This window comes from Neoarius graeffei, chromosome 7 (genome assembly GCF_027579695.1).
Source record: "Neoarius graeffei isolate fNeoGra1 chromosome 7, fNeoGra1.pri, whole genome shotgun sequence".
NCBI classification, from domain to species: domain Eukaryota; kingdom Metazoa; phylum Chordata; class Actinopteri; order Siluriformes; family Ariidae; genus Neoarius; species Neoarius graeffei.
Window position 1 is genome coordinate 71,790,682 of NC_083575.1, and position 26,226 is coordinate 71,816,907.

A 26,226-nucleotide genomic window follows, 5' to 3' on the forward strand; every position below is an offset into this window, starting at 1 on the left:
TGCCAGGAAGGAGATAGTAACTCATAGCAACTCTTTACAACCGTGGTGAGCAGAAGTTGTATGCTGAGATGCTTAGCAGAAGACCACATTGGGCTCCACTCCTGCTAGCCAAGATCAGGTTCCTATTAAAGTGGCCAGTGAGTGTACAGTTATGGTTATTAAAGCTAGACGGCCTTTCGATTTCATAAAATCGGTGAAATTTAGTTCCCTCTGAAATTTGGTCATTGTGATGTATGTTTATTTCTGTAATATCTCAAAAGAAACCAGGCCACTCAAAATTCAATTTGAGGAGATTAAAGCAATAATGCGCATGAAAATTACTCGCTTTGGACAGTCAAGCAGACAGAGGAAGTCCGTGCGCGCATGTACAGGTTTACCTCCTTCTTCTTTTGGGTTTTACAGCAGCTGGCATCCAGTGTTGCATTACTGCCATCTACAGGTTTACCTTTGAGCGTGCACTGACCGTTCCATCATTCTGTCGCTAAACGAACAGCTGATCACACCGAGATTCTCGCTGACCGCCGATATTTATTAGTTTGGTCCTGTGTTTCCTTTCCTTCGCAACATAACGTCTTTTCTTCTCGTTTTCCGTTACTGTAGTCAGTCTTTTGCGTATCATTTGCACACTCGCGTTCTCCATTTTTCTCTCCTGTTTCAAATTTGTATCCCACAATGCCTTGCATGAACGGGGAAAGCCCACCACGTGACGCATGACACATCATCTTGAATTGGGTCATGGTGAAGCAGGAAAGAATAGTGGAAAATTTAGGGCCATGTGGCCCTAAATTCATTAATTGTTCTATTAAAAAACAAAAACTAATAAAATTTGCTCGTCTGTGATTCGAATTCGGTCGCTTTCGGTCCACTAAACAAAAAATAATTAGGTGTCGGGGGGAAAATTCTTTTTATGACCTAAATGTGAAAAATCTGAAAGGCAGTCTACCTTTAAGTGAGATAGTTCTGTATATTGCAGCCAGAAGACTCAAATCTTTGACCCAATTTTTCATCTTTTTCAGCCACAGTGATATCTGATTGGTTTTCACAGACAAACAGAAACTCGTACTACCTCATCCTTCCCCAGAACCCAATCTTTCACCTGCTTTTCTCATCAGTAGGCATGATTATGATTGAAGTGGTTGCCCTTTTACGTGGTCGTGTTTCCATTTATTTGGCAGTATAATTTCCCTTCTGTCATCTGTGAACTGCTAATTTAGTGAACTGTTTGAGTACATCCTGAACACATTCCATTTTGACAATTTTCCAACATTAAGTACATTAGAAATGAAGAAATAAATGAAGTAAGAACCCACTACATGTTCATACGTGTCTGAGTTTTATTCCTTTGCTCATAAAGTTGTGTAATAGTGAAAACATGGTGATTTACCCATAAATAATTTAAAAAGTCAAAGTACTTTTTCTAAATTTGTTATAGAAATACGAATATAAATTAAATACTGGAAGACATTTCACTTCAATGTACAAAAAAAAAACCTACAAAAAAAAAGACAATAAATATAACATACAGGAGTGGACTATAAATAGTTTAACACGAGTATCTTATTCACAGTTACACATGTTGAATAACGTTCCCACTGTGAAGCTGAAGATGATATCTCTGGCCCATAGGTAATGTGTTTCTTTCCAGAGCTGCATCCTGTGGAGAAAAGTGAGCACGGAGTCATTCCCTCTTTAATCATTTAATCACATTTTACTCTTTTAGTGTTAGCTTCGATCGTTCTCACAGTCTGCTGCATGACAATACTCGCAATCTAGGAAAGCAGATGCCAGGATTGAGCAAACCTGGCACTGAATAAGTTTACTCCACACACAGCTTTGCTGAGAAGATTTGGACCTTGATCACAAACCAGCGAAGACACTTGATGAGCTGGTGTTTTGAATAATGAAGACGGAAAGAAAGATCCCTGTCATCTTTCCCTTCCCTGTCAGGAAACTGCCAATTATCTCAGCAAAAGGTCACACGGACTAAGTCTTCAATCTTATCCACAAAGGGCCGGACATGTTGCACTCTTTCATTTCAGCTAAACAGAAGCCACACCTTTTTCCACTATTTTTGCTTCAACTGATCTTATGTGTGAGTCCTCTTTGTCTGGAGGGAAAAGCAGCAGACACGCCAACCCTTTATGGATCAGATGAAAGTCTCCTGGTTTAAGTGGAATTAAAACCCAAATTCCCGTGTTTACATGAGGAAGCGCCAGGTGGAGAGTATAAGAAGTGTTTGAATAGGCATCGACCAAACAATTTTAGTTCCATATTCAATATTTTAGGTAAAAAAAAAAAAAAAAAAAAAATAATAATAATTCGAGGCTGAGGTACAGTACATTTCCTCGACTCATTTAACTTTTGATCTGAAATACAAATCATGAATATGAGACATCATTCTATCCACATTCACTGGATATGAACAATCGCGCGCTCTGATTGGCTACTCTATTACTAGGCTATCAGCTCGTATACCATGAGTAAAGAAAAACAAAATGGTGGCACATGTTGCTGAACCAATCGAGGACGAAATAAAAACTACTTGAAACACCCCTCCCCCCAAAAAAAAAAAAAAATTAAAGCAACAAAATATGGAATAAAAAGTATTTGATGGTAAGAACATTTTATTTTTCAAGAATTATTATAGCATTTTCCACAAATTGCTCGTCATTTCGCCGGTTTGTTTACATTCTAAGTGGAAATTATTTTATCAGGCATTTTGGATAAAAGGTTTTATTTATCGAATTTGAAAAAAAACAAAAAAAAAACAAAAATGCTCTGTTTCTCAAAATCCAGTGAATGTGGACATCATAAAACAGTTATTCCACTCCATTTCGCCGTACATTGCTTATAGCTGACTCTGTGCTACGCGCCTCGTCGGCTATCAGCTCATGTACAACTCAATTTCGTGAAATAACTTAATTGTGCATCGACAAAAAGCAACACGTACACTCACCATTCACTTTATTAGGATCACCTGTAGATTTATGAAGTTATCAAATCAACCAATCATGTGGCAGCATTTTTGCAATATTCGCAACAAACATCAGAATGAAGAAAAAAAGTAAGATCTCTGTGACATCGATCATGGCATGGGAACAGAAGGGCTGGTTTGAGGATTTCATAAACCTCTGATCTACTGGGGTTTCCAGGAGTCTCACAGGATGTTTTTTGGTTTTCGCACCATTCTGTGTAAACTCTAGAGACTGTTGTGTTTGAAAATCTCAGGAGATCAATCAGCAGTTTCTGAAATACTCAAACAAAATGTGGAAACAAGAGCGCTCTGAGAGCACAATATCCCTCGCTGGCAACTATAGCTATGCTATAAGTGCTTAATACACCCTCATGAAATTGTCAAAAGTACAAGTTTGGTAATCAAGGGCCATAACTCTGGTAAAATGCGACTGAATCGAACGAAATTGTAATATGCGTATTACCGATATACAGTATAACAAAGAATCCTGTCAAGTTTTGTGAAATTCGTCCAAAAATTGTGAGAGGAGTTGATTTCAGAAGGCGAGTACCCTTCCCGGGACGGACGGACGGATGTCGCCACGACATAATCCCCCTTTGGGCCTTTCGGCCAGCGGGGGATAAAAATTGTGAGGGAAGTTGATTTCAGAAAGCAAGCACACCTTGATGAAACTGCCAAAGTACAAGTTTATTAATAATCAAGGGCATAACTCTGGGAAAATCTGCCCAAATTAACCGAAATTTCAATATGCGTATAACTGTCATATAACAAAGCCTTCTGCCAAGTTTGGTGAAATTCCTCCACAAACTGCAAGAGGAGTTGATTTCAGAAGAACGTCCACCCTCATGAAATTGCCAAAGTACAAGTTATTTAATCAAGGGTCGAAACTCTGGGAAAATTCTCACAAACGATATTAAATCGCAATCTGCGTATTACCGTCATATAACAAGGCCTTTTACCAAGCTTCGAGAAATTCATCCACAAATTGTGAGAGGAGTTGATGTCAGAAGGCGAGCGCACCTTCATGAAATTGTCAAAGTACAAGGTTGTTAATCAAGGGCTGCAACTCTGGTAAAATGCGACCGAACTGAGCAAAACAACAATACATGTACTACCTATATATAACAATGCCTCTTGCCAAGTTTCGTGAAATTCCTCCACAAATTATGAGATGAGTTGATTTCAGAAGTTGAGCGCCCTTCCTGGGACGGACGGACACCGCCACAACATAATCCCCCTTCGGGCCTTTCAGCTGGCAGGGGATAAAAACAACCATGCTACATTTAAAAAAATCACAGAGATCACACTTTTTCTTCATTCTGATGTTTGATGTGAACTTTAACTGCAGCTCTTGACCTGTATCTGCACGAGTTTTACACATTGTGCATCTACTACATGATTGGCTGATTAGATAACTGCATGAATGTACAGAGGTTCCTATTAAAGTGCATGTGAGCGTACTGTAAAATTCTATCAAGTAAAACCACTGTGCATTAAAAAAATGGACTTGTGCATACAGTGCCTTGCAAAAGTATTCATCCCCCTTGGTGTTTGTCCTGTTTTGTTGCATTACAAGCTGGAACTAAAATGGATTTTTGGAGTGCTAGCACCATTTGAGTTACACAACATGTCTACAACTTTAAAGGTGCACACTGTTTATTATTGTGATACAAACAATAATTAAGATGAAAAAAAAAAACAGAAATCTGGATTGTGCATAAGTATTCACCCTCTTTCATATGAAAGCCCTAAATAAGAGCTGGTCCAACCAATTCACTTAAATCACATAATTAGTTGATGCAGATCCACCTGTGTGCAAAGTGTCACATGATGTCTGTATAAATCAGCCTGTTCTGGAAGGACCCCGACTTTGCTACACTACTAAGCAAGCGACATGAGAACCAAGGAGCCTCCAAACAGGTCAGATATAAAGTTGTGGAGAAGTATAGATCAGGGTTGGGTTATAAAAAATATCCCAAACTTTGAATATCCCAGGGAGCACCATTAAATCCATTATAGCAAAATGAAAAGAATATGGCACCACTACAAACCTGACAAGAGAAGGCCACCCACCAAAACTCTCAGACCGGGCAAGGAGGGCATTAATCAGAGATGCAACAAAGACACCAAAGATAGCACTGAAAGAGCTGCAAAGATCCACAGCGGAGATGGGAGGACCACTTTAAGCTGTACACGCCACAGAGCGGGGCTTTATGGAAGAGTGGGCAGAAAAAAGCCATTGCTTAAAAAAAAAAAAAATCATCACATTTGGAGTTTGTCCAACAGCATGTGGCAGACTCCCCAAACACATGAAAGAAGGTTTTCTGGTCAAATGAGACAAAAATGTAACTTTTTGGCCATCATGGGAAACGCCATGTGTGGTGCAAACCCAACACCCTGAGAACACCATCCCTACAGTGAAGCATGGTGGTGGCAGCATCATGCTGTGGGGATGTTTTTCATCTGCAGTGACAGGAAAGCTGGTCAGGACTGAAGGAAAGATGGATGGCACTAAATACAGGGCAATTCTGGAGGAAAATCTGTTTGAGTCGGCCAGAGGTTTGAGACTGGGACGAAGATTCACGTTCCAGCAGGACAATGACCCTAAACATACTGCTAAAGCTACACTGGAGTGGTCTAAAGGGAAACATTTAAATGTCTTGGAATGGCCTAGTCAAAGCCCAGACCCTCAATCCAATTGAGAATCTGTGGCATAACTTGAAGATTTCTGTACACCAACGCAACCCATCAAGTTCGGAGCAGTTTTACTTTGAGGAATGGGCAAAAATCCCAGTGGCTAGATGTGCTAAGCTGACAGAGACATACCCCAAGAGACTTGCAGCTGTAATTGTAGCAAAAGGTGGCTCTATAAAGTATTGACTTGGGTGGGTGGGGGGATACTTTTGAAAACCTCCAAAAAATCCATTATAATTCCAGCTTGTAATGCAACAAAACAGGACAAACACCAAGGGGGATGAATACTTTTGCAAGGCACTGTGTGTGTGCATTACCTTTGCTCTCCGACGGAGGTAATCCCTGCGATTATGGAGCATTTTAGTACATCGCACAATCACCTCTGTCTCCCTCCCAGACAAGTACGGTAAAGCAGAAATGATCTGAAAGCACACAGAAGCACAACTTTATTAGGAACATCTGTACACCTGCTCATTCATGCAAGATCCAATCAGCCATCATGTGGCAGCATCGCAATGCACAAAATCATACAGTCATGGGAAAAAGAAAGTAAGTACACCCTCCTTCAATTCTATCTTTTTATTTATCAGCGTCTAAATAACAATTGTTTGGTCCTCATCAACTTGTATAAATGAATAAATAACCTCAAGTGACAACAAAACCTGAAATAAACACAAACAAATAAATGCACAACAGCTTTCAATACTACGTCATTTTTTTCCATCAGAAACCATGTAGGAAAATAAGTACACTCTTTCTACTTCGACAACCATTCAGAGAGTGTACCTTATAACATGCACAAGATTAGTTGATAAGATGTGTAAGGGTAGGAATAACAGAGGACATGTACAAGAGTAGCAGCAGTTACATTACATCCAGAGCGACGTACAACATACCCAGAGCAGCCTGGGGAGCAGTTGAGGGTTAGGTGCCTTGCTCAAGGGCACTTCAGCCCTTCCTGCTGGTCCAGGGAATCAAACCAGCAACCTTTTGGTCCCAAAGCTACTTCTCTAATCATTAGGTCATGACGTTCCCCATAGTTTGATAGTTAATCATCAAGAAGTGATAGCTCTACCTCTATAAAAGCAGAATTTTGGGCAGCTTTGGGTGCTTTTTGTGACGCTGGAGGTTGTTTATTTGTTTACAGAAATTGCTGAAAACCACACCATGGTTATTTAAGCCCTGAAGAATAAGAATCTGAAGCTACAGTAGATACAAGCTCACGGAAACAATAGCTGACGACTTATATAAAGCAAAGGCAGACTCCATTCAGCTAACCATGGCGACTGGCTTAATGGTGGTGAATACTTTTACAATTAATCAACAACTTGTAATAATTCATTACATATAATCTCCATCGGGTGGCACGGTGGTGTAGTGGTTAGCGCTGTCGCCTCACAGCAAGAAGGTCTGGGTTTGAGCCCTGTGGCCAGCGAGGGCCTTTCTGTGCGGAGTTTGCATGTTCTCCCCGTGTCCGCATGGGTTTCCTCCGGGTGCTCCGGTTTCCCCCACAGTCCAAAGACATGCAGGTTAGGTTAATTGTTGGCTCTAAAATGACCGTGAGTGTGAATGGTTGTCTGTGTCTCTGTGTGTCAGCCCTGTGATGACCTGGCGACTTGTCCAGGGTGTACCCCGCCTTTCGCCCGTAGTCAGCTGGGATAGGCTCCAGCTTGCCCAAGACCCTGTAGAACAGGATAAAGCAGCTAGAGATAATGAGATGAGATGAGATAATCTCCACCCATCCATTATTCATAACCGCTTATCCTGTGCAGGGTCGCAGGCAAGCTGGAGCCTATCCCAGCTGACCATGGGTGAGAGGCGGGGTACACCCCGGACAAGTCACCAGATCATCGCAGGGCTGACACACAGAGACAAACAACCACTTACACTCACGGTCATTTTAGAGCCAACAATTAACCTAACCTGCATGTCTTTGGACTGTGGGAGGAAAACCAGAGGAAACCCACGCAGACACGGAGAGAACATGCAAACTCCACACAGAAAGGCCCTCGCTGGCTGCTGGGCTCGAACCCAGGACCTTCTTGCTGTATGGCGACAGTGCTAACCACTACACCACCCATATATAATCTTAATGAAGTCTATTTTAGTTCCAGGTTATAACACGATAAAAATACAGAAAAGTCCAAGGGGAGTGAAAACTTATGCAGGTCATTATTATGTGTGATGGAAAATATAACCGGTATTACCTTTGCTGTAATTGGGCCCCATTCAATGTTTCTGCTGTAGCAGGCTCTCTGCCAAACCTGGAACTGTGTCAGGATCTCTCTGGCCACCACCTGCTTACAGAAAGAAAATCAAATACAAGAAGATTATTTGACGATTATTCGGAGACCTCAAAAATAATCCTAGAGGTACCTGAAATGAGCACTTACACTGAATGTTCTCTGTCTGTTAATGGTGCACATTTTGACCAGGTCTGTCGGAGGGTTTTCAGGATGTATTTGGGTCATCTACAACACACACACAAAAGAATCAGCATTTGATTGACACATTCTGTAACAAACATTCAGGCACTTTGGAGAACCTTTCAAACGTTTTCTCACTTGATAAATGATATTTCAAATGCAATCCATGCTCATGAGTCATGACTGAGAGAAAGTCTGAAAAAATAAATAAATAAAAATCGGAATTATTGATCTAAAAAAAAGTGTTTTTCATGCCTTGAAGAGGATGGACCAGGCAGGAGGCTGAGGCACATAATAGGATTTAAAAAAAAACAAACAAACCCACATACACTTTTTAAAAAAAATAAATTACTTTGCTCACATGAAGGTCAGCCACTTGGTGAGACGGTGAACGCAAGACAGGAGAAAAACTCGCAAATAAAACGACAGACCTCAGGAATCTAATGAATGGAGTTCAGAAAGTCTGAAGCGCATTAGTGTCTCCTGCTGTTGCTGAGGTGCAAAGCACATCATATTACAACAATCTGTTTCACTCCGCTGTCTTTGTTCACTGAAAGGAGAATCTCTGGCGGGCTTAAAAACATCACAACGTTAAATATGAATAAATAAAAACATCTTTTCCAAAAGAGATCAGCGAAAGGAGTATCGCTGTACAAATAGCAAAGTCAAATTTCACCCAAATGAACAAGGTTATTCATTCATCTGGATTCAAATATTTAAGGACACGTAATCCTGACTTAATGTTTGTGGAGATTCTACAGCAGATCCTACGGTATGTCGTGTGTTCGTCTCATCTCAGTTAAGCTTAGTTTTAAACTAAAATGAGCCGAGACGTCTCTCCATTCCCCAGTATTACCATCCTATAATGGGTGTAAACACACTTCAGTAGTTTGTTCATCCAAGTGCTTCTTAATCAGCTTTCTTGCAGTAAAGTTCCACAAAACACACCAGTGGTGCATAATGGAGTTCACTCGAGCTGCACGATAACGACTATATTACAAACAATCAGTTATTATACTCGCTGAAATCCTACTTCTTTAGCACATTCATTCAGCCAATTTAGGAGCAAAATAGCTTTATTAGTTTCTCATTTAAATGAACAAAAAAAAAAAGTTTCATAATGCACAATACAATCTTATATTCCTTCACATCTCTAAATTCGAAACAAGACTTGAAGATTCTTTCATCACGGTAACCAAGTGCTTCCTTTTTAATGCAAAAGAGACACAAATCAGCCTCAAAATAAATGAATACATAAAATATGCCATCACAGCATCTAACCGAACAGGCAGTTAAAATACATCATCTTTAAAATACAAACACACACACACACACAAAAAAAGATATTTAACTAATGTTAACCAATGAGATTATTTTTAATCTAAGCTCACCAATGGATTATATTTTATTGAAAAGAAAAACAAAACAAAAAGTGGTCATATTAATTGTGCAGCCCTAGATTTAGCTGTGTTCTCATGTCGTCAGATTTCATATGAAAACCCACCTCAAAGAAAAAACAAACAAAAAACCCTTTATCCATTTAATAATAAAAGTTAGCAATATCATAAACTAACATTTTGAAATCATCATCATCAAAGTAAAATAAACAGTGTTTAAGTGATTAAGGCTACTATCACACTGTCTGGCGGCACGGTGGTGTAGTGGTTAGCGCTGTCGCCTCACAGCAAGAAGGTCCGGGTTCGAGCCCCGTGGCCGGCGAGGGCCTTTCTGTGTGGAGTTTGCATGTTCTCCCCGTGTCCGCGTGGGTTTCCTCCGGGTGCTCCGGTTTCCCCCACAGTCCAAAGACATGCAGGTTAGGTTAACTGGTGACTCTAAATTGAGCGTAGGTGTGAATGTGAGTGTGAATGGTTGTCTGTGTCTATGTGTCAGCCCTGTGATGACCTGGCGACTTGTCCAGGGTGTACCCCGCCTTTTGCCCGTAGTCAGCTGGGATAGGCTCCAGCTTCCCTGCGACCCTGTAGAACAGGATAAAGCGGCTAGAGATAATGAGACGTGATCACACTGTTTCGTATCTTGCCACGTAAGCAGCGTGTGGGTCAAACACCAAGAAATGAGGCGTATTTTGTCCAAAATTAGTGTCCTGGGACATACACGGTGTACGTGTGACGTTTCTGTGCCGTATCTGGGGTTTGTATGGGGTTCAAAGGACGTAAAGTTATGGTGTACTGAGGCGCATGTGTGGCGTATGATGCGTTGGCGTGGCGTAACCGTTTCGCTCTTACGTGTGACGTTGCTGTTGCGTTAACAGGTGGGTATAAAAGGGGGCCCCACACTGCGTTCGTTGTCATTCGTCACAGTCAAGGAAGCATCAAGCCAGCGAAGAAGTCAGGACCTAAGAAGGGCAAGGGACGGTATCAGCCGCATCCATCCAGCCAGCCCCAGAGCCATCTTCATCAGACACGTCAACCAAAGCGTTCGCACGGCCTAATAGGTGTTCGAGCAACGTTCCCACTGCGTAGCTTTCGTTTTTTATGGCGTACACGTCGCATATGCACTATAGATTTTTAAGTGCGGACTTAAAAATACGCCGCACCCTGGCGTACAAGGAGATTGTGTTACGCATCCTAGAGTATTAGCTATGTAAGCTGGCGATGCTGTGACGTTCCTTTCTTACTGCCACGTATCCTGATACGCCGTACATACGCAAGGCTGAAACGCCAACGTGTGAACCAAGCATAAGAGTCAGTTCAAGTTTTTTATAACTGAAGAACAACACCACTTAACTATTTCTAAACACCTTAAGACTGAGCATGGCCTCCTAGGCATCCCTGATTCGAGCAATCGATTTATTATTCTACGAAAATGCACTGGGAACCTGGCTTTGATTTATGAGATGTTGCTCATCCAAGCAAAAAACCCAAAATTAAACATCCAATCCGATTCCGTTACGTGCCAAGGTTTTTACTTGATGCACTCTCTCGGAACCTTACAAAAACTTGAACTGACTCTTCATCACTTACTTAAACACTGTTTATTTTACTCCGATGATGATGTCGACGCCGAAACGTCAGTGTATGATACCGCTAGCTTTTATTATTAAATGCAAAAGAAAAAAAAAAAAAAAGACCCGCATCGCATAATCCGAACAGTTAAAAAGGAACCGATCCAATTTCTGCAGTAAGCTATCTGGAACACAACACAGTTCATCATATTTCACTCTGCAGATTCCCATGCAAGCTTCCAGATGATTATTAATATTAATAATATTATTATCTTCTGAGAGCACTTGTGAACACCCTGAGCTCTAATCTGTCTCTGATTTATGTCTTTGCTGGAATCCTGTGTCTGTGGGTGTAATTAGCTGTGATCCTCTTGGCTCTTCCTACGTCTACAGCACATTTGCTTCTTCTCACTTGGTGGAAACCTCGACCGTTTAATCCACACTGTAATAACTCAAAAAACAAAACAGTCAATAAAAAAAAAAAAAGTGTTTTTAGTGGAAAGTTCACAAATAAAAAGCTTTGTGGTTCCAATAGAGAGTCGAGTATTATTGCACACGGCAGGTTACCAGCTTACAGATCCAGGGTCCTTGGCTAAAGGAGCTCCGTCTCTATGGAGTCTCACACGTTCTCCCTGTGGACATTTAGGTTTCCTCCGTTTTCTTCTCACCTCCCAAAGACATAGCAGTTGATGGATTGGCAATTCTAACTTGCCACTAGGTGTGAATGGGTGCATCGATTGGCGTCCAATCCAGGATGTGTTCCTGCCTCATGCCCAGTTTTTTCAGGACATGCTTTAGATCTGAAGATTACTGAAGATGAATTAATTATTCGTATTCTATTCACATTCACTGGATATGAGCAATCGTGTGCTCCGATTGGCTACTCTACTACTAGGATATCAGCTCATATACCGTGAGTAAAGAAAAACAAAATGGCAGAGCGTGTTGCTGAACGGCGGCACGGTGGTGTAGTGGTTAGCGCTGTCGCCTCACAGCAAGAAGGTCCTGGGTTCGAGCCCCGGGGTCAGCGAGGGCCTTTCTGTGTGGAGTTTGCATGTTCTCCCTGTCTCCGCGTGGGTTTCCTCCGGGTGCTCCGGTTTCCCCCACAGTCCAAAGACATGCAGGTTAGGTTAACTGGTGACTCTAAATTGACCGTAGGTGTGAATGTGAGTGTGAATGGTTGTCTGTGTCTATGTGTCGGCCCTGTGATGACCTGGCGACTTGTCCAGGGTGTACCCCGCCTTTCGCCTGTAGTCAGCTGGGATAGGCTTCAGCTTGCCTGTGACCCTGTAGAACAGGATAAAGCGGCTACAGATAATGAGATGAGATGAGGTGTTGCTGAACCAACCAAGGATGAAATAAAAACTCTACTTGAAAACAAAACTCCAAAACTTTTTTTTTTTTAAAAAAGGCAACAAAATATGGAATAAAAGTATTTGATGGTAAGAACGTAGCTTAAAAAAAAAAAAAAAAAAAATCAAGAATTATTATTATAGCTTTTTTCACAAATTGCTCCCGTCATTTCGCCAGCTTGTTTACATTCTAAGCGGAAATGATTTTGTCGGACGTTTTGCATGAAGTTTTATTTCTCGAATTTGCAAAAATTAAAAATAAAAATGCTCCGTTTCTCAAAATCCAGTGAAGGTGGACAGAATAAAACAGTTATTCCACTCAAATCTCGTCGTTCATGAGCTGATAGCCGACAAGGCGCGTACTTGATTTTGTGTAAAAACTTAGTTGTACACATTTAAAAATCTGTGCTGAGGGGTCCCCCCCCCCGATCATTGCAAACAAGTTAAAGCACCACTTCTGGCCCTTAATTTTAAGTGTGTGTACATTTGTGGTGCTCGTCCCTGCTCACAGACAAACCAGGTGCTCTCAAAATGAAATTCTTCAGAATACAAACATGATCAGGCTTTTCATGGGTTTTGAATTCCTAATTGTGAAACTATTTTTATTTAGAATTTTTAAGCATTGAGAAAGTTTTAAAGCATCATGTTTTTCAATTCCATCAGAATTCTGCACCTCGTCTGCGTTTCCTGTAATTGCTCGTTTGGAGACATAAAACCGAATGGTGAATAAACTCCGAGAGAAAGGTTTAAGGGGTTAATCAGATCATGCGTGTGGAGCTCTGCGGACTGGAAGGCGTGCTTCAGTTCATTTCTGTTCCGTGCACTTTCAGCAGATGGCCCTTCAGCTGCTTGAGGCACACGAACGTCTTCCCGCACTGACGGCAAGGACAATTCTTCCCCACTCGGCTGTGTCTCCTGAGGTGGATTCTCAGGTGAGTGGATCTTTTGAACCTCATGCCGCAGTGGGTGCAGTTGAAGAGTTTCTCGCGCGTGTGGATGTTCTGATGCTGCTTGAAGTTGCTGAAGCGGGTGAAACCTTTGCCACAGTCTGGACAGATGTGAGGCCTTTCTTTGGAATGCTGCTTCTGGTGGTCCTTCAGCTCAAAATCATGAGCGAATGCTTTGCCACATTGGGGACACTTCAGGGGTTTGCTCGCTTGCTGTGTGAGCAGGTGAACCTTTAGCTGAGCCATTTGAGCAAACGATTTTCCACAGTGGGGCTTTTCAGTGGGGATCGGAAGGTGTTGGAAAAGTTTCTCACCTAGACAAAGCTCTGGACGACTCAAAAGACTTTCTGGACCAAACACGTGTCCGTTTTCATTACGGCCAAAAGAACTGGATCCCTCAGGCATGGGAGCCAAAGCAAGGTGAACCAGCTCTGTGGTGACTGACTCACTAGGCTCAGCCTTGATGCCATGCGACACCTCTGTGTTACAATTCACTGAATAGGACATTAAATGTGATGATGGATCTGGGATGTTGAGAGCGGTTAGATTTGGAAAGTTATCTACCTGTGTTTCATCTCGATTCCAGGAACCGGCGAGATTCTGGTCTGTTTCTGCAGGAGCGCAGTCATCTCCGCAATCCCACACTGGGAGCATCTCCTCCTCTTCTTTAATAGCAACCGGATCAGGATGGTGCTCAGATTTCACACTGGCATAGGATGGAGAAGGTGCCGACTCACCGCCCCAGTCTTCCTCTGCAGCACTTTGTATGGTTTGAGACTGGTCCAAGTCTATGTCTTTACTGGGACTGAAGTCCATGACAGGTGTCTTGCAGTGACTTTCTCTGGGTTTGGGGTTGCTACAGGCCTCGTGGGTCCTTGTGACTGGTGCATTGATGCACTGAGGATGTTGCACTTCAGTATTAGATGTAGACTCCTGCTTCCCTCTTTTTTCCAGCACATTTATGCTCTTCTCTTTGTCACTGTGTGTTTCTGTGGTTCTGTAGGAGCCCAGACTCTCTGTAGACCTCCAGACTTCACTCAGTTGAGGCCTTTTCTCAGACTGTTCCCTCAGGCTAAGCCTGAAGCACAGAGCATCTTCACCTACTAGAGAAAAAAACATAAATATTAAAAAATAATAATAATAAAAAAAAAAATCAATCTCTGTCACAAAGCAAGCATGAACATTTTATGATGCTTTGCCTGTAAACTGACAAACACTTTAGTCCTGTATTCAGAGATCAGAGGATTATACTGAAATTGGTATTAAGACCACCGAATTATCTACAGGCTTCATCACCGCTCAGACAGACTGCGACTACGCAGAAAATAGTTTTTTACGATAGCGTCATCTAACCGTACCTAGTTCTTGAACCCTGAATATTTAACAGTTATTCCACAAACTCAAGTTGTACACGACCTGACGGCCTGTAATCCATGTACGACGACACTGAGTGGAAGAACTGTTTTATTCTATCCACATTCACTGGATTTTAAGAAACAGAGCACTTTTGTTTTTATTTTTTGCAAATTCAATAAATAAAAACATTATACAAAACGTCCGACAAAATCATTTCCGCTTAGAATGTAAACAAACCGGTGAAATGACAGTCGCAATTTGTGAAAAATGCTATAATAATTATTCTATCCACATTCACTGGATATGAGCAATCGCACGCTCTGACTGGCTACTCTACTACTCGGATATCAGCCCATATACCGTGAGTAGAGAAAAACAAAAAATGGCGGAGTGTGTTGCTGAACCAAACGAGGACGAAATAAAAACTCGACTCGAAAACAACCCCCCCCCAAAAAAAAGGCAACAAAAAATGGAATAAAAGTATTTGATGGTAAGAAAATTTTTTTTTAATTTTTCAAGAATTATTAATATAGCATTTTTCACAAATTGCTAGTCATTTCGCCAGTTTGTTTACATTCTAAACAGAAATGATTTTGTTGGACATTTTGTATAAAGTTTTTATTTATCGAATTTGCAAAAAATTTTCAAAAACGCTCTGTTTCTCAAAACCCACTGAATGTGGATAGAATAAAACAGTTATTCCATTCAATCTCATTGTACACAACTTATAACCAACTCGGCGCTACACACACCTCATCAGCTACCAGCTCATGTACGACTCGATTTCGTGGAATAACTTAATTTTTTTTTTTCACGGTCCGGTTTCCATCAAATCCTGCGCTCTGATTGGCTGGCGAGCAGGTCCATATCCTACGATACGGACCCCGGTTACGAACCTCTGGCGACTCGCTCGTTCACAACACCAACAAACATAGTAGCAATTTTTGTCAACATTTATTTTCGCATTTCTCAGGAGAATTGCATTAATTTTACAGCATGGATAGCGATAACGACAGTGTTCACAGCGAAAGCGAGTTTTACTACCCTGAGGAAGAAGAAATAAAAGAAAACATTTTAGGAGAAAGCTAAAAACCTCTAACTGCTGCTAACGCCGAGCAAAAACATGGCTGAATCCTGAACGACTCAATTTTGTATAAATAGGGGCTACATAGGGGGCAAAATGTAGTTGTTTTCCTGCCATGGAAGTGCACTTGTATACCGAGGAGAAAGCAATTTGCATTACAGCCGTGAATGAGGATTCAAAATGGCGGCTCGGCTCGGTTTTCCCTTTCGGGCGCTCTCGTTTTCTGTTAGAATTTGGTAAAGAAAAAAAATATATTATTTACCAGCTTAAGGTCGGTCCGTATGGTGAAATACCGTGACCTCGGCCTTGAATACTGACCTCGGCAAGTACTTTCAAGACCTCAGTCACGGTATTTCATGATACGGACCTCCCAGCTGGTAAATAACATATATATACTGAAAAAAAAAAAAAAGATACGTTCTTACCAACAAATACTTTCATTCCTTTTTTTGTGTTTTTTTTTTTTCGAGTCGAGTTTTTATTTCGTCCTCGGTTGGTTCAGTAACACGCGCCGCCATTTTGTTTTTCTCTACTCACGGTATACGAGTTGATATCCTAGTAGTACAGTGATAGTAATCAGAGCACACGACTGTTCATATCCAGTGAATGTGGACAGAATAAAACCCTACATTCAAAAGAGGCATTATAACTCTCCTAACCTGGGAGTGTCTCTATTGGTTTCTCTGTGGTCCTCTCTCCCCCGGCTGTGACTCTTCCACAGTCTGTACATCGCACCCTCTTCTCTCTCTCCTTCAGTTTGCTCTCAGTAAACTGCAGCCTGCGCAGAAGCAGTTCCACCTCCTGCCTGCCACGAGCCACTTCCTCCATGAAGCTGTCCTCCACCAGCCTGGTGATCTCAATCATGGCTGACTTGAGAATTGTCTCCATGACGATAGAGAGCTGGGACTGGAAGGTGACGATGAGGGCGTCGGACATTTTTCCGTCTCGTTGCTGTACCGCACCTTCAGTGGAAACCGGCTGGAGATTTTACATTTAACTCTCAAGACCTGAGAAAAAAAAACAAAGGCGTATTTAGTTACTATTTAAACAGGAGAGTAAACATTCGCTTGAACATTGTCAGCATGAACAGTTTATTAACAAATTACTTAATTTAAGAAAAAGGAAACAGAATAATCCCTCAATTTAAGTTTCTAATGTATCATTTATTCAAAAGAAAACTAACAAGATATTTCTGAACATTAGTGCACAACACCTATTTGAGTATGACAAACGTATCACTAACTGAGTCTGCAGTTTAAATCAAATCTAGAGTTCATCACGATCAGTATCTTTCCGACGAAATACATTCCTGTTAAACATGGCAATCTCTAGCGATGGGTAATGACCTAATTATATCTGATGTATGATTAAATAAATAAGTGTAGGCTGATTCACTTCGATAAACTGGCTCCAGGAGTACGAGCGTGTCAACAGTTGTGCATCACACAACCATACGGAGTGACCAGGATGAAGCAGCTTACCCCCTACAAAGACTACACACTTCACAATGAAAACTCAATGAAGTGCTCATCTGTAAGGGCTGAAAGAGCAGGCTCGGTTGACTGATGACTAGTGTGTCGAGCCTTATTGACTCGTGCATGCACAAGCCTATGATCCCAATGACCAATCATTTATCAGTTATTGGTCCATGGGAACAATGGTGATAAATGATTGGTCACTGGGGTCATAGGCTTGTCATTTGGGTCATTGGGAAAATCTGGGATCAGTTATTGCTCAGTGGGAACAATAACTGATCCCAGATGTTCCCAATGACCAATTATAATCACAACTTTTCCCAACGACCCATCACTGATCATGACTGTTCCCAATAACCAAATCACGGATCACCACTCTTCCCAATGATCAGTTAGTATACCCTATTTTCACCAAGAACCAATTTCTGATCAAGACTGAGCCCAACAACCAATCACCATTGTTCCCACTGACCAATAACTGATCCCAGATGATGTTCCCAATGATGAATCACCCTTCACCATTATTCCCAATTACCAATTATTAATCAAAACTTTCCCCGAAGACCAAATCACCAATCACCATTGTTCACAATGACCCATCACTGATCATGACTGTTCCAATAAACAACCATTGATCATGACTGTTCCCAGTGAGCAATAACTGATCCCAGATGTTCCTGGGGTTTCCCATACATAGACCATTGTGTGGCGCAGCGCCACACAATGGATTCCTTTCGCCACATAATCAGACTCGTGATTTTGAAAAAAAGAAAAAAATTCCGTTGCATATCGTTCCATTCATTCATAGTGCTCTTTCTTCTCATTCGCGCGCGCGCACACACAGAGAGAAAGAGCGACGGAGAGGCGTGTACACAGGTCTGCCGTTGCGCATGTACCCGGTGTCATGGTCTAATCGTGCGTTGGTATAAATTTACCATGCGCATGTGCAGACCGATTTTTTTTTCCCCCGGTCAACTTCCGGGAAGTCTAGACTGGTGGTAAATTCAGACCGTGACACCGGCCTTATTGCATTATCCCGTTTATCCCGCTTCAGCATTCATGCAAGTTATTAATAATGCTTTGACATTCACAATAAATAAGGATTTCCCACTAGCCTAAATAAAATGTTATACTCGCAGGGATGCCTAGTTGATGCTATCTGAAGCATAAAATCTGAATATTTTAAGAAACAATGTGGTAGTTGAGAGAGGCTACTGTAGGATGCCCATAGGCTAATAATAACTTCGTATTTATTTAACTATTATAATTTTATTGACTCTCAATGTTTGCTGCTTTAACCCAGATAAGTATTGAAAAGTTTTTTTCTGAATTGCGAGTGGGATTTCTCAGCTATGAATAGGGTAAGCACACAGAAATTCAGTATTCCTTTGTATATTTTTTTGATGTAATGGAAATTTTTAGTGCTTTGATGAAGAAAATGTACTTTTTTTTAATCCATAGATTAAAACAGACCTCAGGAATAGGCTCCAAGGGGAACACCTGGCAGCCTGCTTACGAATCTCCATAAATGGTCCCGAACCCAGTGACTTCCCTTACGATAGGGCACTTGAGTTTTTTTTTTTTTCAGGAAGCCACGTGGAATTAAATGTTCTGATAGGGCATGCAGTCTTTGCACCAATTAGGGTAATGCTTTTTCATTATTGTTAGTTGCCTTGGTGTTACCTTAAATGGTTTCTTACATCTAATTATGATATTTTATTATTATTTTGTTGTTACATTATACTATTTATTTCATTTTAGTATTGGTTGAGGTAAGTGTTGAGTTCAATATTTAAAATAAAAACCTCCAGCTTGTTTTTTGCAATTTATTCCTTGAATGTCAACTAAAAAATGATTGAAAGATTGCCACCAAAAAGGCAAAAAACTAAGGTAAAAAACTTCAATTTTGGTGAGTAATTTTCATAAATTTAAAAGACAGGTTTTCCACCAACATCAAGCCCAGCAAACTAATGGCCTGCCCTGTAATGTAAAGTTGGGTCGAGGAATGAAACCAGGCAGGGTTCTGGTAAAAACTGTTTTAGCTGTCTTCTCTTAAAGAACTTAAAAGAATTTAGATTGAACTGAATAATCTCAAATGCTTCTTGTAGCTTTAAAATAGCCACAGCAGGTGACTCTGAAGAAAAATACTGTGTTTCAACACCGCCCGCTGTAAACACTTCGCATACACCCCAATGACCGACTCCACTGACCGCCACGACACCACCGCGCACGATTCCCTCATCGGCACAGTGGAGCACCACAAATTGCTACCTGGTCTGTGGGAAACACTGTGTTCCCAATGACCAATTATAATCACAACTTTTCCCAACGACCCATCACTGATCATGACTGTTCCAATAACCAATCGCTGATCACCACTCTTCCCAATGATCAGTTAGTATACCCTATTTTCACCAAGAACCAATTACTGATCAAGACTGATCCCAACAACCAATCACCATTGTTCCCACTGACCAATAACTGATCCCAGATGTTCCCAATGATGAATCACTCTTCACTGTTGTTCCCAATAACCAATTATTAATCAAAACTTTTTCCAAAGACCAAATCACCAATCACTGATCATTACTGTCCTAGTAAACCATTGATCACAACTGTTCCCAATCACCATTGTTCCCACTGACCAATAACTGATCCCAGATGTTCCCAATGACCAATTATAATCACAGCTTTTCCCAATGACCCATCACTGATCATGACTGTTCCAATAACCAAATCACCACTGTTCCCAAAAATCATAATCAATGATCATGATTGTTTCCAACAACCAATCACTGATCATGTTGTTTGTCCCACACAAACTTTCATTATATTTTCAAGGAATTATTTAAAAAAAAAAAGTTATTCCATCCATCCTTTATGTCTATTTCCTGACCACTCATTACCACTGCTTCATTTTCCAGCATTTTTTCTTTTTTGGTGGACATTATTTTGTAAAAATTATCAGCTTTATAAATATATCAACACATAACTATTCTATTCCGTTTTAGTATGCAAATGACCATAATGATCCACTAATATACAAATTAGTCTATGACGTCATCTGGCTACTTGTTGAGAATACTTTAGCGACTTTCCCCTGAAAAGGAAGTGATTCAGCGTGTACTTTAAAGTGCATATCACGGGTAAATTCAGGAGCAAGATCAATGTAATTCTCCTATTTTATATTAAACTTTGGTCAAATATCTGTAACATTCTGCATTCTCTGCAATTTTTTTTTACCTTGTGCAATACCAGAAAAATTCAGTTGAAATCAAGCCATTTGAAGTGAATTGGTCCGCCTCTGAAAAAACTCAGCATTTGGATTTCCCGGGAAACATTGATTTTCGTGACGTCGCGTGCGGGACGCCTCCCTCTGAATCCTACGCCAGCGCTTGTTTGTTTATGAGAAAACAACCTAGTGGTTTTCTGCAAATTTCTTCAACGCTATCGTGTAATTATTAAAATGGTTAACAGATGTATCGTAGGACGGTGTAGCAACACCAATCTTGATGGGATTAGTACTCATCGTTTCCCAAAAGACCGGATAATGAGAGAGAAATGGGAGCGCTTGGTCTACACAGGCTGTGCACTGAAACCGTGCAAAGCTCGCGCAGCCTGCTGGCGCTTCCACAGGTAAAGTCACGAATCTGGCTCCAGACTCCCTTGGGATTTTTCCAGATGTGTTTTGTTATTTTATTTTTTTCTGCTGTAGACAGATGGCCTTGTGCAAAATTACCCTTCTGGATGAGTGTGTAAAGGGACATACTTTCATATTAAAAAAACATGAAATTGGTCCAGAATATGCACTTTAATGCATCAAAACTGATGATGCTTTTTGTGTTTCAGAGGTTAATCATTTACAGGATAAAGAAGCACATTTATCACCAGTTATATCCAGCAGCTTCTATTCACTTTGACTTATTTTATGAAGTAGGCTAATTTACAAATGCAAACTAGAGCAGAGGCTACAATTATCGACAGTCCATAATTATCGACACCTTTTCAGATTTACCAATAAAAAACAATTTTACAAAGGTGAGTTTCAGTTACAACAGTTATTATTGGTTAAATTAATCAACCGGAAGACCCCCCTCGCCCTTTGATCTTGTCGTCTGATGACACAGTTCCTTACCGGAGATGGAATTTTTTTAGCAAGATCAGTAATTTGAGGAAAACCCAGACATCATTGCAGGTAAGCATGGTGGAAAGATCATGGACATGCTTTTACTGATCAGATTCACCGATATTTCATGATCTCCTTGTCGAAACCTACTTTGTTTCTTACTCTTTCATTTGACAGTCGCCATTTTGTATCTAAACGCACGTTTGAGAAGTCACGTGAAGTGTCGATAATAGTGATCACTTTCACCAGTGTCCACTATTATTGACACCCTGTAGAATTAAGTGACATTTACAACTGTATGCATCGATCTTTGTGTAGCATTACTGTAGATGAAGGATAATCGTGGAACGGTGTCGGTAACTGTGGACAAAGGTGTCGATAATCGTGGAACGGTGTCGGTAACTGTGGACAAAGGTGTCGATAATCGTGGAACGGTGTCGGTAACTGTGGACAAAGGTGTCGATAATCGTGGAACGGTGTCGGTAACTGTGGACAAAGTGTCGATAATTGTGGAACGGTGTCGATAACTGTGGACAAAGGTGTCAATAATTGTGGAATTACGTGATCTGATATGCTAAGTAATCGGGAATTGACTCATTTTTTTCCGGTGGAAGTTTGAGTAATTATTCATGCACAATTTACAACCCCGATTCCAAAAAAGTTGGGACAAAGTACAAATTGTAAATAAAAACAGACTGCAATGATGTGGAAGTTTCAAAATTCCATATTTTATTCAGAATAGAACATAGATGACATATCAAATGTTTAAACTGAGAAAATGTATCATTTAAAGAGAAAAATTAGGTGATTTTAAATTTCATGACAACAACACATCTCAAAAAAGTTGGGACAAGGCCATGTTTACCACTGTGAGACATCCCCTTTTCTCTTTACAACAGTCTGTAAACGTCTGGGGACTGAGGAGACAAGTTGCTCAAGTTTAGGGATAGGAATGTTAACCCATTCTTCTCCAATGTAGGATTCTAGTTGCTCAACTGTCTTAGGTCTTTTTTGTCGTATCTTCCGTTTTATGATGCGCCAAACGTTTTCTATGGGTGAAAGATCTGGACTGCAGGCTGGCCAGTTCAGTACCCGGACCCTTCTTCTACGCAGCCATGATGCTGTAATTGATGCAGTATGTGGTTTGGCATTGTCATGTTGGAAAATGCAAGGTCTTCCCTGAAAGAGACGTCATCTGGATGGGAGCATATGTTGCTCTAGAACCTGGATATACCTTTCAGCATTGGTGGTGTCTTTCCAGATGTGTAAGCTGCCCATGCCAGATGCACTAATGCAACCCCATACCATCAGAGATGCAGGCTTCTGAACTGAGCGCCAATAACAACTTGGGTCGTCCTTCTCCTCTTTAGTCCGAATGGCACAGAGTCCCTGATTTCCATAAAGAACTTCAAATTTTGATTCGTCTGACCACAGAACAGTTTTCCACTTTGCCACAGTCCATTTTAAATGAGCCTTGGCCCAGAGAAGACGTCTGCGCTTCTGGATCATGTTTAGATACGGCTTCTTCTTTGAACTATAGAGTTTTAGCTGGCAACGGTGGATGGCACGGTGAATTGTGTTCACAGATAATGTTCTCTGGAAATATTCCTGAGCCCATTTTGTGATTTCCAATACAGAAGCATGCCTGTATGTGATGCAGTGCCGTCTAAGGGCCCGAAGATCACGGGCACCCAGTATGGTTTTCCGGCCTTGACCCTTACGCACAGAGATTCTTCCAGATTCTCTGAATCTTTTGATGATATTATGCACTGTAGATGATGATATGTTCAAACTCTTTGCAATTTTACACTGTCGAACTCCTTTCTGATATCGCTCCACTATTTGTCAGCGCAGAATTAGGGGGATTGGTGATCCTCTTCCCATCTTTACTTCTGAGAGCCGCTGCCACGCCAAGATGCTCTTTTTATACCCAGTCATGTTAATGACCTATTGCCAATTGACCTAATGAGTTGCAATTTGGTCCTCCAGCTGTTCCTTTTTTGTACCTTTAACTTTTCCAGCCTCTTATTGCCCCTGTCCCAACTTTTTTGAGATGTGTTGCTGTCATGAAATTTCAAATGAGCCAATATTTGTCATGAAATTTCAAAATGTCTCACTTTCGACATGTTGTCTATGTTCTATTGTGAATACAATATCAGTTTTTGAGATTTGTAAATTATTGCATTCCGTTTTTATTTACAATTTCTACTTGGTCCCAACTTTTTTGGAATCGGGGTTGTACATATTGAAAGTCTTTTCTACTTTTGCAACAACCAAAAGATCGTTAAGGTTTCGATAGTTGTAGCCGCTGCTCTACTGCAAATGCACAAGCTAGAGGATGTTACCAGAGGTAAATATAAAAACATGTAACTTGTATCTGACAGAGGGGTGTGTGGGTGGGTGTGTGTGTGTCAGGTCTTATTATAATAAAACGCAGTGTTAATGAGCTTTGTATTTGAACTTGCCCTGCACTGAGGAGGGAGTAAACTCAGCCCTGCACTGAGGGGGGGGGAGTAAACTCAGCCCTGCACTGAGGGGGGGGGGAGTAAACTCAGCCCTGCACTGAGGGGGGGGGGGAGTAAACTCAGCCCTGCACTGAGGGGGGGGGGGAGTAAACTCAGCCCTGCACTGAGGGGGGGGGAGTAAACTCAGCCCTGCACTGAGGGGGGGGGAGTAAACTCAGCCCTGCACTGAGGGGGGAGTAAACTCAGCCCTGCACTGAGGGGGGGGGAGTAAACTCAGCCCTGCACTGAGGGGGGGGGGGAGTAAACTCAGCCCTGCACTGAGGGGGGGGGGGAGTAAACTCAGCCCTGCACTGAGGGGGGAGTAAACTCAGCCACCATTTTCCCTTCCATTCCGTTTAATATCAACAGCGCAGAGCATGCCGGAAGTGAAGTGTCAGTGTGCTGCTCGCATCACTAATGGCTGTTAAAAAGGTGGCTATCTGAAATAAAAATTATTTTCCCTCCAAAATATTAGTTATCTTCAGTCTACAGTCATAATTAAGCGCCCTGAACAGGGTTTAATATTTCTTGTCTGTCCCTCACCGTGTAAAACACAGAGATAAATAACTACCCGAACCTTTCTGTTAGTCAGCTATGAATAAATAGCCGTCCTGTCTCAGTGCGGGACTGAAAGCGAAGCAGAGCGCCATGTTGAATAAGTGCTAAGTTGAGAGTCCTGTGGTGTTCGCCGTGTCCACGGGCCGACAGGGTTCCTGTCTGAGCAGAACACCGCCACAACACCGAGCCGTGCAACCGAGGAACCGACAAACAGCCGATTAAAGAATGCTACCGTTAGCACACAAGTTAGCAGCTTAGCTTCGACCATTCGCGCTCGCGTCCGGCGCTACGACTCATTTACATTCATGCTAATCAAGGCCGCGTGTATAAAGTTCATTAAAACCAACAGAAACCGCAAATTAATTCCGCAACGATTAATTTCACTTACAACATACACAGAGAGCTCATCCAACATGCAGACGGCGAACTGCAGGTCTCTTGTTGACGGAGTTGAATACCGTTATACTGACATCTGCTGGTGCGGAGAATCATTACACAGTACTTGACATCAGGGGTGTACAAACTTTTCTCAAAGGGGGCCGGATGAGATCTCATCTCATTATCTGTAGCCGCTTTATCCTGTTCTACAGGGTCGCAGGCAAGCTGGAGCCTATCCCAGCTGACTACGGGCGAAAGGCGGGGTACACCCTGGACAAGTTGCCAGGTCATCACAGGGCTGACACATAGACACAGACAACCATTCACACTCACACCTACGGTCAATTTAGAGTCACCGGTTGACCTAACCTGCATGTCTTTGGACTGTGGGGGAAACCGGAGCACCCGGAGGAAACCCACGCGGACACGGGGAGAACATGCAAACTCTGCACAGAAAGGCCCTCGCTGGCCACGGGGCTCGAACCCGGACCTTCTTGCTCTGAGGCGACAGCGCTAACCACTACACCACCGTGCCACCCCGCCAGATTAGATACTACATAAATAATAAAATACTCAGTATTTAGAGAATGAAAACAGACATACATATCTATCTATCTATCTATCTATCTATCTATCGCTGTGGTCAGAAGTTTACATACAGTGACATGTCATCTCGGATATGAATGTCATGGCAATATTTGGGCTTTCAGTAATTTCTTTGAACTGTTCTTTTTCTGTGGCAGAATGTACAGCATACATCTTTAATTAAAAAAAAACTAGAATTTGGCGCACACGTTTTAATTTTCTTTGGGTTTTCTGAAATCAACACAGGGTCAAAATTATACATACAGCACACCTAATATTTGGGTAAAATGTCTTCACAAGATTCACCTTGACCAAACATTTTTGGTTACCATGAACAAGCTTCTGGCAGAATTCTGGTTGGATATTTCACAACTCTTCATGGTAGAATTGACAGAGTTCAATTAAATTTGTCTTTTTTTTCTTGGCATGGACTCGACTTATAAGCACGGTCCATATATTTTCAATAGAGTTGAAGTCAGGGCTTGTTTTAAGCTTAATGTTAGCCTGCTTTATCCTCCGCAATCAGCTCTAATGCGTGTTTGGGTTCATTGTCCTGTTGTAACTCCCAAGTCGTGTTCAAGTTTCTGATGGTTTATGCTGAAGAATTGAGGTAGTCCTCCTTCATTATCCCATCCACTTTGTGCAATGAACCAATTCCACTGGCAGCAAAACAGCCCCAGAGCATGATGATCCTACCATCACCACCAGCTGGTACAGTGTCCCATGGTGGTCATTGTGGCCAAACAACTCAATCTTTGTCTCATCTGACCATACAGCTATCCTCCAGAAGACTTTTTCTTTGTCC

General features: G+C 41.6%; 1 protein-coding gene across 6 annotated transcripts; it reads right to left on the bottom strand.

Annotated features, from left to right (window-relative positions):
- Nucleotides 1–1,389: 1,389 nt before the first annotated feature.
- On the bottom strand, nt 1,390–24,908 carry si:ch73-109d9.1 (zinc finger protein 184). 6 transcript variants are annotated; one of them, XM_060926351.1, is made up of 7 exons: nt 20,514–22,084; nt 16,455–16,802; nt 13,920–14,458; nt 8,062–8,139; nt 7,876–7,965; nt 5,986–6,090; nt 1,390–1,654 (listed from the first exon to the last, which is right to left on the bottom strand). In XM_060926351.1, the coding sequence occupies exons 2-7, from the start codon at nt 16,729–16,731 to the stop codon at nt 1,568–1,570; spliced, it is 1,176 nt and encodes a 391-aa protein (XP_060782334.1). In that variant the 5' UTR covers nt 16,732–16,802; nt 20,514–22,084; the 3' UTR covers nt 1,390–1,567. The 6 variants fall into 6 exon arrangements, with proteins under 6 accessions (XP_060782334.1, XP_060782335.1, XP_060782331.1 ...); XM_060926352.1 differs by lacking the exons at nt 1,390–1,654; nt 5,986–6,090; nt 7,876–7,965; nt 8,062–8,139 and adding an exon at nt 11,133–11,507 and having other exon boundaries at nt 20,514–22,091; XM_060926348.1 differs by lacking the exons at nt 1,390–1,654; nt 5,986–6,090; nt 7,876–7,965; nt 8,062–8,139; nt 20,514–22,084 and adding an exon at nt 24,847–24,908 and having other exon boundaries at nt 11,514–14,458.
- Nucleotides 24,909–26,226: the final 1,318 nt, after the last annotated feature.

Excerpts from the sequence above, each read along its gene's own strand:
- si:ch73-109d9.1 (XM_060926348.1), bottom strand. The coding sequence starts at position 16,731 with ATGTCCGACGCCCTCATCGTCACCTTCCAGTCCCAGCTCTCTATCGTC. Across the intron at positions 14,459-16,454 it reads ACCAATAGAGACACTCCCAG|TAGGTGAAGATGCTCTGTGC; the intron begins GTTAGGAGAGTT and ends TTTTTTCTCTAG.